Genomic DNA, 18941 nt, shown 5'->3' on the forward strand with positions numbered 1-18941 from the left:
CAAGTAATGGATGAACCCGTGGACTGGATACACCTTACAAGAGAAACAAATATTAACCCAGTGCTATGATTTAATACATTTGCATAACATGCATCGAAAATATAAGAATTCCCTAATCACAGGGGGGAAAAAATCAGATTCAAAGAAAGTATACAGAAGTATGAAATGTACATTCAAATAATATCACAGTGATGGCACAAATACACATAACATGTTTTAAAAATGATTTATAACAAATACACATCAATTTAGAAATAGTGTATAATATCAAATAAATACAGATAATCACATCACAAAATATAGTAGCAAAATACATCAGATGAAAACATAATTATAAGGTATGTATTTATTAAAATAAGATAATACCGGCTCTATATAGTGATTACTATAATTAGAATATATGTAATTTAAATAAATAATAAAAAGGAGCACAATTAATACAAATATACAGATAACCAGAATTGCTAGCATATAAAGACTGCAGCATCATAAGCACTTAGTACGATAGGGCAATTTCAGAAAAGCAACAATTCGGTTGGTGGCTGTGTTAGATTTAAGCACAACCTGGACCTAAAGAATTTCAGGCTTTATAAAGGCCCTTGTGAGGGTCGATATACGTTGCCTGTGACTCTGTTTTATTATTTAGCTTACACTTATAAATTTGTTTAAATTGTGAGTATATAGGCACTTGCTTATTCTTTATGATTTGTCATCACTGTGATATTTTTAATCATATAATTAAATGTACTTTTTCTGCTCTCATATTCTTTCTTTGAATCCAACCAATATCAGTGTACTTGTTGCGTGTAATACAACCCACCTGCGCTTTTTTTTGCTGCCCGCTGCAGAAAGTTTTGCTCAGTGTATATTTTCCCATCTTTTGCATCCTGCAGGGTAAGACAACACAATATAAACACGGATACAATATGCCAAGATACAAAGCACAGTGTGTGGCAGAGAAGGGCATACCACACAATCACAGGCATAAACAAATATACGGTAGTAATAATAATACAGTAGACACATGGAGGCAAACTCATATTACTGCATTCATAGCATTTGTGCCTAACATTTGCTTTTCTTGAGATGACCAAGATCATCAGTAATTAACCAAGATCTAATCAAAAGGTGTTGAGCCCTTCCCTTTCCTTTTCTTCCACCCCTTTACGGCATAATGAGAAGAGGACGATCCCATTTAGGTACCATGTCCCCAAACAGACTATCCAATGAGTAAATGTATTTTAAGCTGGTCTGTAAAAGTCTTGCCATTTTTTTAAATAAGAGCTTTTAGCCGCTAAACTGTGTATTTCAGAGTAGCTCCTGGCAATAATATATGCTGCTAGCAAAGTCTCAGATCTAACTCACCAGCTTCAGTATTCCCTGCTGTCCTTTACCAGTTTTCGGTAGGGAGTGAACTATGAAGAAAAAAAAGAAAGAAAAAAAAAATGAATGGAATATAATAGAAATAAAATAGTTGAATCCATACATTTATAATGTAAAACCAGAGAGTTTGGCAGTGTGAGACAATGCTCTGACTTTAGAGAGCTGAAGTATTAGTGTGATGTGATGCAAACATCTATCTTGTACCTGAGGCCAGAATTATGAAAATATTTAGGACTTTTTACCTTAAAGGGATACTAAAACCTCAATTTTTTCTTTCATGATTCGGATAGAGCATGCAAATTTAAGCAGCTTTCTAATTTACTTCTATTATCAATTTTTCTTCGTTCTCTTGCTATCTTTATTTGAAAGAGCAGGAATAAAAGCTTTAGAGCTGGCCCATTTTAGGTTGAGAACCTGGGTTGCACTTGCTAATTGGATGGCTAAATGCAGGCACCAATCAGCAAGCCCCCAGGGTACTGAACAAAAAAAATAGGCCGGCTCCAAAGCTTTCATTCCTGCCTTTTCAAAAATAGATAGGAAGAGAACAAAGACAATTTGAAAAAAGGAGTAAATTAGAAAGTTGCTTAAAATTACATGCTCTATCCGAATCATCCTTTAAAGGGATAGGAAAGTCAAATTTAAACTTGCATGATTCTTAAAGAGCATGCAATTTTAAGACACTTTTAAAAGGACAGTCAAGTAAAAAAAAAAAAAACCTTTCATGATTTAAATAGGGCATGTACTTTTAAACAACTTTCCAATTTACTTTTATTACCAATTTTGCTTTGTTCTCTTGGTATACTGAGTTGAAAGCTAAACATAGGAGGTTCATATGCTAATTTCTTAGACCTTGAAGGCTGCCTCTAATCTGAAAGCATGTTGACAGTTTTTCACCACTAGAGGGCGTTAGTTCATGTGTTTCACATAGATAACATTGAGCTTGGGCACGTTAAGCTCCTAGGGGTCAGCACTGATTGGCTAAAAATGCAAGTCTGTCAAAAGAACTGAAATAAGGGGGCAGTTTGCAGTGGTATAGATAGAAGGTAATCACAGAGGTAAAAAACACAATTTATGCTTACCTGATAAATTTATTTCTCTTGTGGTGTATCCAGTCCACGGATCATCCATTACTTGTGGGATATTCTCATTCCCAACAGGAAGTTGCAAGAGGAAACCCACAGCAGAGCTGCAATATAGCTCCTCCCCTAACTGTCATAGCCAGTCATTCGACCGAAAACAAGCCGAGAAAGGAGGAACCATAGGGTGCAGTTGTTACTGTAGTTTAAATTTAAAAATTACCTGCCTTAAAATGACAGGGCGGGCCGTGGACTGGATACACCACAAGAGAAATAAATTTATCAGGTAAGCATAAATTGTGTTTTCTCTTGTAAGGTGTATCCAGTCCACGGATCATCCATTACTTGTGGGATACCAGTACCAAAGCTAAAGTACACGGATGAAGGGAGGGACAAGGCAGGAACTTAAATGGAAGGAAACACTGCCTGTAAAACCTTTCTCCCAAATATAGCCTCCGAAGAAGCAAAAGTATAAAATTTGCAAAATTTTGAAAAAGTATGAAGCGAAGACCAAGTCGCCGCCTTGCAAATCTTTTCAAAAGAAGCCTCATTTTTAAAGGCCCAAGTGGAAGCCACAGCTCTAGTGGAATGAGCTGTAATCCTTTCAGGAGGCTGCTGTCCAGCAGTCTCATAGGCTAAGCGGATTAAGCTTCTTAGCAAAAAAGAAGGAGAGGTTGCCGAAGCCTTTTGATCTCTCCTCTGTCCAGAGAAGACAACAAACCAAGCAGATGTTTGACGAAAATCTTTAGTAGCTTGTAAGTAAAAACTTTAAAGCACGGACCACGTCCAGATTGTGAAACACAAGGATGGAACAACAATCTCTTGATTGATATTCTTGTTAGATACCACCTTAGGTAAAAACCCAGATTTGGTACGCAGGACTACCTTATCCGTATGAAAAATCAGATAAGGAGAATCACATTGTAAGGCAGATAACTCGGAGACTCTACGAGCCGAGGAAATAGCTACCAAAAAAAGGACTTTCCAAGATAAAAGTTTGATATCTATGGAATGAAGAGGTTCAAACGGAACTTCTTGAAGAACCTTAAGAACCAAGTTTAAGCTCCATGGTGGAGCAACCGGTTTAAACACAGGCTTGATTCTAACTAAAGCCTGACAAAATGCCTGAACGTCTGGAACATCTGCCAGACGCTTAACTAGCTGACAATCCTTTTTCCAAACCTTCTTGGAGAAAAGATAATATCCTAGGAATCCTGACCTTACTCCATGAGTAACCCTTGGATTCACACCAATAAAGATATCTACGCCATACCTTATGGTAAATGTTCCTGGTGACAGGCTTTCGTGCCCGTATTAAGGTATCAATAACTGACTCGGAGAAGCCACGCTTTGAATAAATCAAGCGTTCAATCTCTAGGCAGTCAGCCGCAGAGAAATTAGATTTGGATGGTTGGAAGGACCCTGAAGTCGAAGGTCCTATCTCAGAGGCAGAGACCATGGTGGAAAGGATAACATGTTCACTAGATCTGCATACCAGGTCCTGCGTGGCCACGCAGGTGCTATCAGAATCACCAATGCTCTCTCCTGCTTGATCTTGGCAATCAGTCGAGGGAGCAGAGGAAACGGTGGAAACACATAAGCCAGGTTGAAAGACCAGGGCGCTGCAAGAGCATCTATCAGTGTCGCCTTGGGATCCCTGGACCTGGATCCGTAACACGGAAGCTTGGCGTTCTGGCGAGACGCCATGAGATCCAGTTCTGGTTTGCCCCAACAATGAATCAGTTGTGCAAATACCTCCGGATGGAGTTCCCACTCTCCCGGATGAAAAGTCTGACGACTTAGAAAATCCGCCTCCCAGTGCTCTACACCTGGGATATGGATAGCTGATAGGTGGTAAGAGTGAATCTCTGCCCAGTGAATTATTTTTGAAACTTCTAACATCTCTAGGGAACTTCTTGTTTCCCCTTGATGGTTGATGTAAGCTACAGTCGTGATGTTGTCCGACTGAAATCTGATGTACCTCAGAGTTGCTAACTGGGGCCAAGCCTGAAGAGCCTTGAATATCGCTCTTAGTTCCAGAATATTTATTGGAAGGAGAGACTCCTCCTGAGTCCACGATCCCTGAGCCTTCAGGGAGTTCCAGACTGCACCCCAACCTAGAAGGCTGGCATTTGTTGTTACAATTGTCCAATCTGGCCTGCGAAAGGTCATACCTTTGGACAGATGGACCCGAGATAGCTACCAGGGAAAAGAATCCCTGGTCTCTTGGTCCAGATTCAGTTGAGGGGACAAATCTGTGTAATCCCCGCTCCACTGACTGAGCATGCATAGTTGCAGCGGTCTGAGATGTCCATTGCCGCTACCATTAAGCCGATTACTTCCATACACTGAGCCACCGAAGGGCGCAGAATGGAATGAAGAACCCGGCAGGAATTTAGAAGCTTTGATAACCTGGACTCCGTCAGGTGAATTTTCATTTCTATAGAATCTATCAGAGTCCCTAGAAAGGAAACTCTTGTGAGTGGGGATAGAGAACTCTTTTCCTCGTTCACTTTCCACCCATGCGACCTCGGAAATGCCAGTACTACGTCCGTATGAGACTTGTCAATTTGGAAGTTTGACGCCTGTATCAGGATGTCATTTAAATAAGGGGCTACTGCTATGCCCCGCGGCCTTAGGACCGCCATAAGCGACCCTAGAACCTTTGTAAAGATTCTTGGGGCTGTAGCTAATCCAAAGGGAAGAGCTACAACTAGTAATGCATGTCTTGAAAGGCAAACCTGAGAAACCGATGATGATCTTTGTGTATCGGAATGTGAAGATAAGCATCCTTTAGATCCACTGTAGTCATATATTGACCCTCCTGGATCAGTGGTAGGATGGTACGAATAGTTTCCATCTTGAACGACGGAACTTTGAGGAATTTGTTTAAGATCTTTAGATCCCAAATTGGTCTAAAGGTTCCCTCTTTTTTGAGAACCACAAACAGATTTGAGTAAAAACCCTGTTCCTGTTCACTCCCATAACTAGGAGGTCTCGTACACAGTGTAAGAATGCCTCTCTCTTTATCTGGTGTGCAGATAATTGTGAAAGGTGAAATCTCCCTTTTGTGGGGGAAGCTTTGAAGTCCAGAAGATATTCCTGGGATATAATTTCCAACGTCCAGGGATCCTGAACATCTCTTGCCCACGCCTGGGCGAAGAGTGAAAGTCTGCCCCCTACTAGATCCGTTACCGGATAGGGGGCCGTTCCTTCATGCTGTCTTAGAGGCAGCAGCAGGCTTTTTTGACCTGCTTACCTTTTTTCCAGGTCTGGTTTGGTCTCCAGACCGTCTTAGATTGAGCAAAAGTTCCCTCTTGTTTATTATTAGAGGAAGTTGATGCCGCACCTGCCTTGAAGTTTTGAAAGGCACGAAAATTAGACTGTTTGGCCCTAGATTTGGACCTGTCCTGAGGAAGGGCATGACATTTTCCTCCAGTGATATCGGCAATAATCTCCTTCAAACCAGGCCCGAATAGGGTCTGCCCCTTGAAGGGAGTGTTAAGTAGCTTAGATTTTGAAGTCACGTCAGCTGACCATGATTTAAGCCATAGCGCTCTGCGTGCCTGTATAGCAAAACCAGAATTCTTAGCCGTTAGTTAAGTCAAATGAAAAATGGCATCAGAAATAAAAGAATTGGCTAGCTTAAGTGCTCTAAGTTTGCCAAGTATGTCATCCAATGGAGTCGCTACCTGTAAAGCCTCTTCCAGAGACTCAAACCAGTACGCCGCAGCAGCAGTGACAGGGGCAATGCATGCAAGGGGCTGTAGGATAAAACCTTGTTGAATAAATATTTTCTTAAGGTAACCTTCTAATTTTTTATCCATTGGATCTAAAAAAGCACTACTGTCCTCGACAGGGATAGTAGTACGCTTTGCTAGAGTAGAAACTGCTCCCTCCACCTTAGGGACTGTCTGCCATAAGTCCCGTGTGGTGGCGTCAATTGGAAACATTTTTCTAAAAATAGGAGGGGAAGAGAACGGCACACCTGGTCTATCCCATTCCTTATTAATAATTTTTGTAAACCTTTTAGGCATTGGAAAAACATCAGTACACACCGGCACTGCAAGTATTTATCCAGTCTACACAATTTCTCTGGCACTGCAATGGAATAACAGTCATTCAGAGCAGCTAAAACCTCCCTAAGCAACACGTGGAGGTGTACAAGCTTAAATTTAAATGTAGAAATATTAGAATCAGGTATCTTCCTGAGTCATTAACATCACCCCCTGACTGAAGCTCTCTTTCCTCAGCTTCTGCATATTGTGAGGCAGTATCAGACATGGTTCTTAAAGCGTCAGTATGCTCTGCATTTTGTCTCACCCCAGAGCTATCTCGCTTACCTCTAAGTTCAGGTAGTCTTGCTAATACCGCTGACAGTGTATTATCCATGACTGCCGCCATGTCTTGTAAAGTAAACGCTATGGGCGCCCTAGATGTACTTGGCGCCATTTGAGCGTGAGTCCCTTAAGCGGGAGTCAAAGAGTCTGACACGTGGGGAAAGTTAGTCGGCATAACTTCCCCCTCGTCAGACTCCTCTGGTGATAAAATTTTTAAAAGACAGAAAATGATCTTTATTGCATAAAATGAAATCAGTACATTTGGTACACATTCTAAGAAAGGGTTCCACCATGGCTTTTAAACATAATGAACAAGGAGTTTATTCTATGTCAGACATGTTTATACAGACTAGCAATGAGACTAGCAAGCTTGGAAAACACTTTAAATCAAGTTAACAAGCAAATATAAAAAACGGTACTGTGCCTTTAAGAGAAACAAATTTTGTCAGAATTTGAAAAACAGTGAAAAACAGTGAAAAAATGCAGTAAATCAAACAAATTTTTTACAGTGTATGTAATAGACTAGCAGAGCATTGCACCCACTTGCAAATGGATGATTAACCCCTTAGTTCAAAAAACGGATCAAAAAAACGAAATAGACGTTTTTTTAACAGTCACAACCAACTGCCACAGCGAGCTGTAGCCCTACCTTCCCCAATAAATGACTTTGGAAAGCCTTTGGGCCCTTTAGAGAAGTCCTATAGCATTCAGAGGGCCTTTGAGGGAATCTGGATGTCTTAGTTTGTAATTTTAACTGCACAAAAAAAACGTTAAAATAGGCCCCTCCCACTCATAGTAACACAGTGGAAAGCCTCAGGAAACTGTTTCTAGGCAAAATTTAAGCCAGCCATGTGGAAAAAACTAGGCCCCAATAAAGTTTTATCACCAAAGTAAATATAAAAACGATTAAACATGCCAGCAAACGTTTTATATTGTAAATATCATAAGGGTATTACCCCTGGGAGTAAGCATGATACCAGTCGTTATTAAATCACTGTATTCAGGCTTAACTTACATTAATCCGGTATCAGCAGCATTTTCTAGTGTTTTCCATCTCTAGAAAAAATTATAACTGCACATACCAGAATAAACTGCACGCCATTCTCTCGCTGAAGTTTTACCTCATCTGTGTAATCCCCTCAGACATATGTGAGAACAGCAATGGATCTTAGTTACAACCTGCTAAGATCATAGAAACCTCAGGCAGATTCTTCTTCTATTTACTGCCTGAGATAAAATAGCACAACTCTAGTATTTAAAAATAACAAACTTTTGATAAAATAAATTTTGAAAATAAACTAGCTATATTTAACCACTCTCTCTTACGACCTCCTTGCTTGTTGAGAGTTGCAAGAGAATGACTGGCTATGACAGTTAGGGGAGGAGCTATATTGCAGCTCTGCTGTGGGTTTCCTCTTGCAACTTCCTGTTGGGAATGAGAATATCCCACAAGTAATGGATGATCCGTGGACTGGATACACCTTACAAGAGAAAGTGTATTATAACTGTGTTGGTTATGCAAAACTGGGGAATGGGTAATAAAGGGATTATCTACCTTTTTAAACAACAACAATTCTGGTGTTTACTGACCCTTTAAATTCACTTCTATTTTCAAATGTGCTTCGTTCTCTTGGTATCCCTTGTTGCAAAATAATATGCATATATCCTACACTAGTGGGAGCTAGCTGCTGATTGGTGCCTGCACATATTTGACTCTTGTGATTTGCTGACTAGATTTGTTCAGCTAGCTGCCATTAGTGCAATGTTGTTCCTTCAGGAAAGGATAACAAGATAATGAAGCAAATTTAATTACAGAAATAAATTGGAAAGGCATTTAATTTTGTATGTATCCAAATCATGAAAGAAGAAAAAGAAAAAAACATAATTTATGTAAGAACTTACCTGATAAATTCATTTCTTTCATATTAGTAAGAGTCCATGAGCTAGTGACGTATGGGATATACATTCCTACCAGGAGGGGCAAAGTTTCCCAAACCTCAAAATGCCTATAAATACACCCCTCACCACACCCACAAATCAGTTTAACGAATAGCCAAGAAGTGGGGTGATAAGAAAAAAGTGTGAAAGCATATAAAATAAGGAATTGGAATAATTGTGCTTTATACAAAAAAATCATAACCACCACAAAAAGGGTGGGCCTCATGGACTCTTGCTAATATGAAAGAAATGAATTTATCAGGTAAATTCTTACATAAATTATGTTTTCTTTCATGTAATTAGCAAGAGTCCATGAGCTAGTGACGTATGGGATAATGACTACCCAAGATGTGGATCTTTCCACGCAAGAGTCACTAGAGAGGGAGGGATAAAATAAAGACAGCCAATTCCTGCTGAAAATAATCCACACCCAAAATAAAGTTTAATGAAAACATAAGCAGAAGATTCAAACTGAAACCGCTGCCTGAAGTACTTTTCTACCAAAAACTGCTTCAGAAGAAGAAAACACATCAAAATGGTAGAATTTAGTAAAAGTATGCAAAGAGGACCAAGTTGCTGCTTTGCAAATCTGATCAACCGAAGCTTCATTCCTAAACGCCCAGGAAGTAGAAACTGACCTAGTAGAATGAGCTGTAATCCTTTGAGGCGGAGATTTACCCGACTCGACATAGGCATGATGAATTAAAGATTTCAACCAAGATGCCAAAGAAATGGCAGAAGCTTTCTGGCCTTTTCTAGAACCGGAAAAGATAACAAATAGACTAGAAGTCTTTCGGAAAGATTTAGTAGCTTCAACATAATATTTCAAAGCTCTAACAACATCCAAAGAATGCAACGATTTCTCCTTAGAATTCTTAGGATTAGGACATAATGAAGGAACCACAATTTCTCTACTAATGTTGTTGGAATTCACAACCTTAGGTAAAAATTGAAAAGAAGTTCGCAACACCGCCTTATCCTGATGAAAAATCAGAAAAGGAGACTCACAAGAAAGAGCAGATAATTCAGAGACTCTTCTGGCAGAAGAGATCGCCAAAAGGAACAAAACTTTCCAAGAAAGTAATTTAATGTCCAATGAATGCATGGGTTCAAAAGGAGGAGCATGAAGAGCCCCCAGAACCAAATTCAAACTCCAAGGAGGAGAAATTGACTTAATGACAGGTTTTATATATTTATACGAACCAAAGCTTGTACAAAACAATGAATATCAGGAAGATTAGCAATCTTTCTGTGAAAAAGAACAGAAAGAGCAGAGATTTGTCCTTTCAAGGAACTTGCGGACAAACCTTTATCTAAACCATCCTGAAGAAACTGTAAAATTCTCGGTATTCTAAAAGAATGCCAAGAAAAATGATGAGAAAGACACCAAGAAATATAAGTCCTCCAGACTCTATAATATATCTCTCTAGATACAGATTTACGAGCCTGTAACATAGTATTAATCACAGAGTCAGAGAAACCTCTTTGACCAAGAATTAAGCGTTCAATCTCCATACCTTTAAATTTAAGGATTTGAGATCCTGATGGAAAAAAGGACCTTGCGACAGAAGGTCTGGTCTTAACGGAAGAGTCCACGGTTGGCAAGAGGCCATCTGGACAAGATCCGCATACCAAAACCTGTGAGACCATGCCGGAGCTACCAGCAGAACAAACGAGCATTCCTTCAGAATCTTGGAGATTACTCTTGGAAGAAGAACTAGAGGCGGAAAGATATAGGCAGGATGATACTTCCAAGGAAGGTTTGCGGACAAACCTTTATCTAAACCATCCTGAAGAAACTGTAAAATTCTCGGTATTCTAAAAGAATGCCAAGAAAAATGATGAGAAAGACACCAAGAAATATAAGTCCTCCAGACTCTATAATATATCTCTCTAGATACAGATTTACGAGCCTGTAACATAGTATTAATCACAGAGTCAGAGAAACCTCTTTGACCAAGAATTAAGCGTTCAATCTCCATACCTTTAAATTTAAGGATTTGAGATCCTGATGGAAAAAAGGACCTTGCGACAGAAGGTCTGGTCATAACGGAAGAGTCCACGGTTGGCAAGAGGCCATCTGGACAAGATCCGCATACCAAAACCTGTGAGGCCATGCCGGAGCTACCAGCAGAACAAACGAGCATTCCTTCAGAATCTTGGAGATTACTCTTGGAAGAAGAACTAGAGGCGGAAAGATATAGGCAGGATGATACTTCCAAGGAAGTGATAATGCATCCACTGCCTCCGCCTGAGGATCCCGGGATCTGGACAGATACCTGGGAAGTTTCTTGTTTAGATGAGACGCCATCAGATCTATTTCTGGAAGTTCCCATATTTGAACAATCTGAAGAAATACCTCTGGGTGAAGAGACCATTCGCCCGGATGCAACGTTTGGCGACTGAGATAATCCGCTTCCCAATTGTCTATACCTGGGATATGAACCGCAGAGATTAGACAGGAGCTGGATTCCGCCCAAACCAGAATTCGAGATACTTCTTTCATAGCCAGAGGACTGTGAGTCCCTCCTTGATGATTGATGTATGCCACAGTTGTGACATTGTCTGTCTGAAAACAAATGAACGATTCTCTCTTCAGAAGAGGCCAAGACTGAAGAGCTCTGAAAATTGCACGGAGTTCCAAAATATTGATCGGTAATCTCACCTCCTGAGATTCCCAAACTCCTTGTGCCGTCAGAGATCCCCACACAGCTCCCCAACCTGTAAGACTTGCATCTGTTGAAATTACAGTCCAGGTCGGAAGAACAAAAGAAGCCCCCTGAATTAAACGATGGTGATCTGTCCACCACGTCAGAGAGTGTCGTACAATCGGTTTTAAAGATATTAATTGAGATATCTTTGTGTAATCCCTGCACCATTGATTCAGCATACAGAGCTGAAGAGGTCACATGTGAAAACGAGCAAAGGGGATCGCGTCCGATGCAGCAGTCATAAGACCTAGAATTTCCATGTATAAGGCTACCGAAGGGAATGATTGTGACTGAAGGTTTAGACAAGCTGAAATCAATTTTAGACGTCTCTTGTCTGTCAAAGACAGAGTCATGGACACTGAATCTATCTGGAAACCCAGAAAGGTTACCCTTGTCTGAGGAATCAATGAACTTTTTAGTGAATTGATCCTCCAACCATGATCTTGAAGAAACAACACAAGTCGATTTGTATGAGATTCTGCTAAATGTAAAGACTGAGCAAGTACCAAGATATCGTCCAAATAAGGAAATACCACAATACCCTGTTCTCTGATTACAGACAGAAGGGCACCGAGAACCTTTGTAAAAATTCTTGGAGCTGTAGCTAGGCCAAACGGCAGAGCCACAAACTGGTAATGCTTGTCCAGGAAAGAGAATCTCAGGAACTGATAGTGATCTGGATGAATCGGAATATGCAGATATGCATCCTGTAAATCTATTGTGGACATATAATGCCCTTGCTGAACAAAAGGCAAGATAGTCCTTACAGTTACCATTTTGAATGTTGGTATCCTTACATAACGATTCAATATTTTTAGATCCAGAACTGGTCTGAAGGAATTCTCCTTCTTTGGTACAATGAAGAGATTCGAATAAAACCCCAGCCCCTGTTCCAGAACTGGAACTGGCATAATTACTCCAGCCAACTCTAGATCTGAAACACATTTCAGAAATGCTTGAGCTTTCACTGGATTTACTGGGACACGGGAAAGAAAAAATCTCTTTGCAGGAGGTCTTATCTTGAAACCAATTCTGTACCCTTCTGAAACGATGTTCTGAATCCAAAGATTGTGAACAGAATTGATCCAAATTTCTTTGAAAAAACGTAACCTGCCCCCTACCAGCTGAGCTGGAATGAGGGCCGCACCTTCATGTGGACTTAGAAGCTGGCTTTGCTTTTCTAGAAGGCTTGGATTTATTCCAGACTGGAGATGGTTTCCAAACTGAAACTGCTCCTGAGGAAGAAGGATCAGGCTTTTGTTCTTTGTTGAAACGAAAGGAACGAAAACGATTATTAGCCCTGTTTTTACCCTTAGATTTTTTATCCTGAGGTAAAAAAGTTCCTTTCCCACCAGTAACAGTTGAGATAATAGAATCCAACTGAGAACCAAATAATTTGTTACCCTGGAAAGAAAGGGAAAGTAGAGTTGATTTAGAAGACATATCAGCATTCCAAGTTTTAAGCCATAAAGCTCTTCTAGCTAAAATAGCTAGAGACATAAACCTGACATCAACTCTGATAATATCAAAAATGGCATCACAGATAAAATTATTAGCATGTTGAAGAAGAATAATAATATTATGAGAAACATGATCTGTTACTTGTTGCGCTAAAGTTTCCAACCAAAAAGTTGAAGCTGCAGCAACATCAGCCAATGATATAGCAGGTCTAAGAAGATTACCTGAACACAGATAAGCTTTTCTTAGAAAGGATTCAATTTTCCTATCTAAAGGATCCTTAAACGAAGTACCATCTGCCGTAGGAATAGTAGTACGTTTAGCAAGGGTAGAAATAGCCCCATCAACTCTAGGGATTTTGTCCCAAAATTCTAATCTGTCAGATGGCACAGGATATAATTGCTTAAAACGTTTAGAAGGAGTAAATGAATTACCCAAATTATTCCACTCTCTGGAAATTACTTCAGAAATAGCACCAGGAACAGGAAAAACTTCTGGAATAACCACAGGAGATTTAAAGACCTTATCTAAACGATTAGATTTAGTATCAAGAGGACCAGAATCCTCAATTTCTAAAGCAATTAGTACTTCTTTAAGTAAAGAACGAATAAATTACATTTTAAATAAATATGAAGATTTATCAGCATCAACCTCTGAGACAGAATCCTCTGAACCAGAAGAGTCATTAGAATCAGAATGATGATGTTCATTTAAAAATTCATCTGTATAAAGAGAAGTTTTAAAAGATTTTTTATGTTTACTAGAAGGAGGAATAACAGACATAGCCTTCTTGATGGATTCAGAAACAAAATCTCTTATGTTATCAGGAACACTCTGAACATTAGATGTTGATGGAACTGCAACAGGTAATGGTACTTTACTAAAGGAAATATTATCTGCATTAACAAGTTTGTCATGACAATTAATACAAACAACAGCTGGAGGAACAGCTACCAAAAGTTTACAGCAGGTACACTTAGCCTTGGTAGTTCCAGCACCAGACAGCGATTTTCCTGAAGTATCTTCTGACTCAGATGCAACGTGAGACATCTTGCAATATGTAAGAGAAAAAACAACATATAAAGCAAAATTGATCAAATTCCTTAAATTTCAGGAATGGGAAAAAATGCCAAGGAACAAGCTTCTAGCAACCAGAAGCAATGAAAAATGAGACTTAAATAATGTGGAGACAAAAGCGACGCCCATATTTTTTTAGCGCCAAATAAGACGCCCACATTATTTGGCGTCTAAATGCTTTTGGCGCCAAAAATGACGCCACATCCGGAACGCCGACATTTTTGGCGCAAAAGAACGTCAAAAAATGACGCAACTTCTGGTGACACGTATGACGCCGGAAACAGAAAAGATTTTTTTGCGCCAAAAAAGTCCGCGCCAAGAATGACGCAATAAAATGAAGCATTTTCAGCCCCCGCGAGCCTAACAGCCCACAGGGAAAAAAAGTCAAATTTTTTAAAGGTAAGAAAAATGATTGATTCAAATGCATTATCCCAAATATGAAACTGACTGTCTGAAAATAAGGAATGTTGAACATCCTGAGTCAAGGCAAATAAATGTTTGAATACATATATTTAGAACTTTATTAAAAAAGTGCCCAACCATAGCTTAGAGTGTCACAGAAAATAAGACTTACTTACCCCAGGACACTCATCTACATGTTTGTAGAAAGCCAAACCAGTACTGAAACGAAAATCAGCAGAGGTAATGGTATATATATATAAGAGTATATCGTCGATCTGAAAAGGGAGGTAAGAGATGAATCTCTACGACCGATAACATAGAACCTATGAAATAGACCCCGTAGAAGGAGATCATTGAATTCAAACAGGCAATACTCTCCTCACATCCCTCTGACATTCACTGCACGCTGAGAGGAAAACCAGGCTCCAACCTGCTGCGGAGCGCATATCAACGTAGAATCTAGCACAAACTTACTTCACCACCTCCATAGGAGGCAAAGTTTGTAAAACTGATTTGTGGGTGTGGTGAGGGGTGTATTTATAGGCATTTTGAGGTTTGGGAAACTTTGCCCCTCCTGGTAGGAATGTATATCCCATACGTCACTAGCTCATGGACTCTTGCTAATTACATGAAAGAAATAGTGATTTAACCCCCTGGTTTTCAGAGAAGACTTAACCTACTGCAGTGACATCCAACTTTTGTGCAAAACACACACCCAGAGCCCCTTGATTGCCCAGAACACAAGGAGTAGTGATTTCTGACCGTACCCGACAGGTTCAGCTGAGATGTGAGAGAAATAGGTGTGTCAAGTGAGCAAAAGTAACACACAACACTGCCCAGAACAACATGTGCAGAAACTGAACAGTGAAAAAGAAAACTAGTCTATCATGCATTTACTTCTATATCTATCTATCTGTATTTTATATACAGTATATATATATATATATATATATATATATATATATATCTATACTGTATATATATATATATACATACAGTTGTGCTCATAAGTTTACATACCCTGGCAGAATTTCTGATTTCTTGGCCATTTTTCAGAGAATATGAATGATAACACAAAAACTTTTCTTTCACTCATGGTTAGTGTTTGGCTGAAGCCATTTATTATCAATCAACTGTGTTTACTCTTTTTAAATCATAATGACAACAGAAACTACCCAAATGACCCTGATCAAAAGTTTACATACCCTGGTGATTGTGGCCTGATAACATGCACACAAGTTGACACAAAGGGGTTTGGGTAACCATCCTCACCTGTGATCTGTTTGCTTGTAATTAGTGTGTGTGTGTATAAAAGGTCAATGAGTTTCTGGACTCTTGACAGACCCTTGCATCTTTCATCCAGTGCTGCACTGACGTTTCTGGATTCTGAGTCATGGGGAAAGAAAAAGAATCGTCAAAGGATCTGTGGGAAAAAGGTAGTTGAACTGTATAAAACAGGAAAGGGATATAAAAAGATATCCAAGGGATTGAGAATGCAAATCAGCAGTGTTCAAACTCTAATCAAGAAGTGGAAAATGAGGTGTTCTGTTTGATAACATACTGCATTCATCTTGCCATCAATTCTGACCAAATTTCCTGTGCCTTTGTAGCTCACACATCCCCAAAACATCAGCGATCCACCTCCGTGTTTCATAGTAGGAATAGTGTACCTTTCATCATAGGCCTTGTTGACTCCTCTCCAAATGTAGCTCAATTTTGGTCTCATCACTCCAAATGACTTTGTGCCAGAAGGTTTGAGGCTTGTCTCTGTGCTGTTTGGCGTATTGTAAGCGGGATACTTTGTGGCATTTGCGTAGTAATGGCTTTCTTCTGGCGACTCAACCATGCAGCCCATCTATCTTCAAGTGCATCTTGAAACAGCCACACCACATGTCCTGTATTTCACCTGAAGTTATTTATGGGTTTGTTTTTGCATCCCGAACAATTTTCCTGGCAGTTGTGGCTGAAATTTTAGTTGGTCTACCTGACCATGGTTTGGTTTAAACAGAATCCCTCATTTTCCACTTCTTTAATCGAGTTTGAACACTGCTGATTTGCATTCTCAATTCCTTGGATATCTTTTTATATGCCTTTCCTGTTTTATACAGTTCAACTACCTTTTCCGCAGATCCTTTGACAATTCTTTTGCTTTCCCCATGACTCAGAATCCAGAATAGAAGAATATATGTGTGTGTATATATATATTATATATATATATATATATAAATAAAAAAAAGATATAGGTATATATATATATATATATATATATATATGAATATCTATTTAAAAATACTTAGAACATATTCCCCTATCTGCATAAATAGACTTGCAGAGTGACCGATGCAGAGACCAATGGGGGTGTGTAAGCCGGCAGTTTGTCTTTATGAATGCCATGAGTAAGAGCATTACATTGTGCTACACCTAAAGACCAGACTCCTTTCTACGGAACTAAGGGGGTGAGCGTACATGACCCGGAGGAACATGTGTGGAGGAAGCTAAAGGGTTAGGGGTACTCTAAGTGAGATTATTCTGAAGATTGTAGCACCCTGGGACCAGACTCCTGTGAGACTCATCTATCAAGAATGTTTGTTTACTTATTTATTGGGAACAAAGCTCTATAACCTTTTTTTTTTTTTTTTTTTTTTAATATGGGTTTATAGAAATTATAACAATCTCAAAGAGTATTAGATAGGCGATCAAGGCAAATTACAAGCCACCGTAACCCAGATCTATACACACAGATTTTGATTCCTTGACAAAGCTGACAGTGAACAGTGAAACGTACGTCGGAACTTCTTCTACAAACATCCACGTCATGTACTGCGAGTTTCTCACAGGAGGTGGAGTTTTGCCCTGCTGGTCTGAGTAGTGTTCTAACTATTCCCTATCCGCATCCATCCGGCTTTGTGGCGTACTCTACACAGTTTATTTGAACTGCCTCATATTGAGACTCCATATATGTAATATTTAGACAGTTTTATATCTTTTTAATATTTCAATAAATTGTATACTTCCAAGCTATTTCGTGGATGACTGTATACCCACCAGTATAAAAGAGGGTGTGCACATGAAATAGAGCTGATCTTAGCGTTATTAAACATGAGTAGTAAATGTTCACAACCACATATTACAACTTTGTATTTACAATATTACATTATGTTATATCCTTCTTCTATTTGAGGGACATCTGGAAATATCACTCCATATTATTACAGCTAGAGTGGATGAAAAATACAGTGGATTTCCACTTAAAGGCACAGTCCTGAACATTTTAAGATCAAATTTATCCTTTTTTTCTATTTTTTTGCCAAGATCACATTTATTGTCACTTATTATTTTTGCATTGTGATTTATTGTATATTTCACACAGATTTGCCGCCAGCCATATTTTTTTCCCTTGTGTTTGGGTCTGTAAGTAGACTAAATGCTTTAAGAAAAACATAATTTATGTAAGAACTTACCTGATAAATTCAATTCTTTCATATTGCCAAGAGTCCATGAGCTAGTGACGTATGGGATATACAATCCTACCAGGAGGGGCAAAGTTTCCCAAACCTCAAAATGCCTATAAATACACCCCTCACCACACTCACAATTCAGTTCAACAAATAGCCAAATAGTGGGGTGATAAAATAAGGAGTAAAAAAGCATACAAAAAGAGGAACAGAAAATAAAATTGTGCTTTTTATACAAAAATCCTAACCACCATAAATAAGGGTGGGGCTCATGGACTCTTGCCAATATGAAAGAAATGAATTTATCAGGTAAGTTCTTACATAAAACATAATTTATGTAAGAATTTACCTGATAAATTCATTTCTTTCATATTGGCAAGAGTCCATGAGCTAGTGACGTATGGGATATACATTCCTACCAGGAGGGGCAAAGTTTCCCAAACCTCAAAATGCCTATAAATTCAGCCCCCATCACACCCACAATTCAGTTTAACGAATAGCCAAGAAGTGGGGTGATAAGAAAGGAGTGAAAGCATCAACAAGGAATTGGAATAATTGTGCTTTATACAAAAAAAATCATAACCACCACAAAAAGGGTGGGCCTAATGGACACTTGCCAATATGAAAGAAATGAATTTATCAGGTAAATTCTTACATAAATTATGTTTTCTTTCATGTAATTGGCAAGAGTCCATGAGCTAGTGACGTATGGGATAGCAAATACCCAAGATGTGGAACTCCACGCAAGAGTCACTAGAGAGGGAGGGATGAAAATAAAGACAGCCAATTCCGCAGAAAAAAGAATCCACAACCCAAATCAAAAGTTTTAATCTTTATAATGAAAAAAACTGAAATTATAAGCAGAAGAATCAAACTGAAACAGCTGCCTGAAGTACTTTTCTACCAAAAACTGCTTCTGAAGAAGAGAAAACATCAAAATGGTACAATTTAGTAAAAGTATGCAAAGAAGACCAAGTTGCTGCTTTGCAAATCTGATCAACAGAAGCTTTATTCTTAAAAGCCCAGGAAGTAGAAACTGACCTAGTAGAATGAGTCGTAATCCTCTGACTCCAAATAAGCATGATGAATCAAAAGCTTTAA

The 18941-nt window shown here is 39.0% G+C and overlaps 1 protein-coding gene across 4 annotated transcripts in view; it reads right to left on the bottom strand.

Annotated features, from left to right (window-relative positions):
* Positions 1-18941, bottom strand: part of VRK3 (VRK serine/threonine kinase 3) — a 403485-nt gene that overhangs the window by 170357 nt on the left and 214187 nt on the right. For all 4 annotated transcript variants that reach the window (XM_053699491.1, XM_053699492.1, XM_053699488.1 and 1 more), the window contains 2 exons: positions 1366-1415; positions 821-887 (listed from right to left, as the gene is read on the bottom strand). In XM_053699491.1, the coding sequence (XP_053555466.1) occupies positions 821-887; positions 1366-1415 (117 nt within the window). The remainder of the gene's footprint in view (positions 1-820; positions 888-1365; positions 1416-18941) is intronic.

The sequence above is a fragment of the Bombina bombina genome, chromosome 1, assembly GCF_027579735.1.
Source record: "Bombina bombina isolate aBomBom1 chromosome 1, aBomBom1.pri, whole genome shotgun sequence".
In the NCBI taxonomy this organism is placed as follows: Eukaryota; Metazoa; Chordata; class Amphibia; order Anura; family Bombinatoridae; genus Bombina; species Bombina bombina.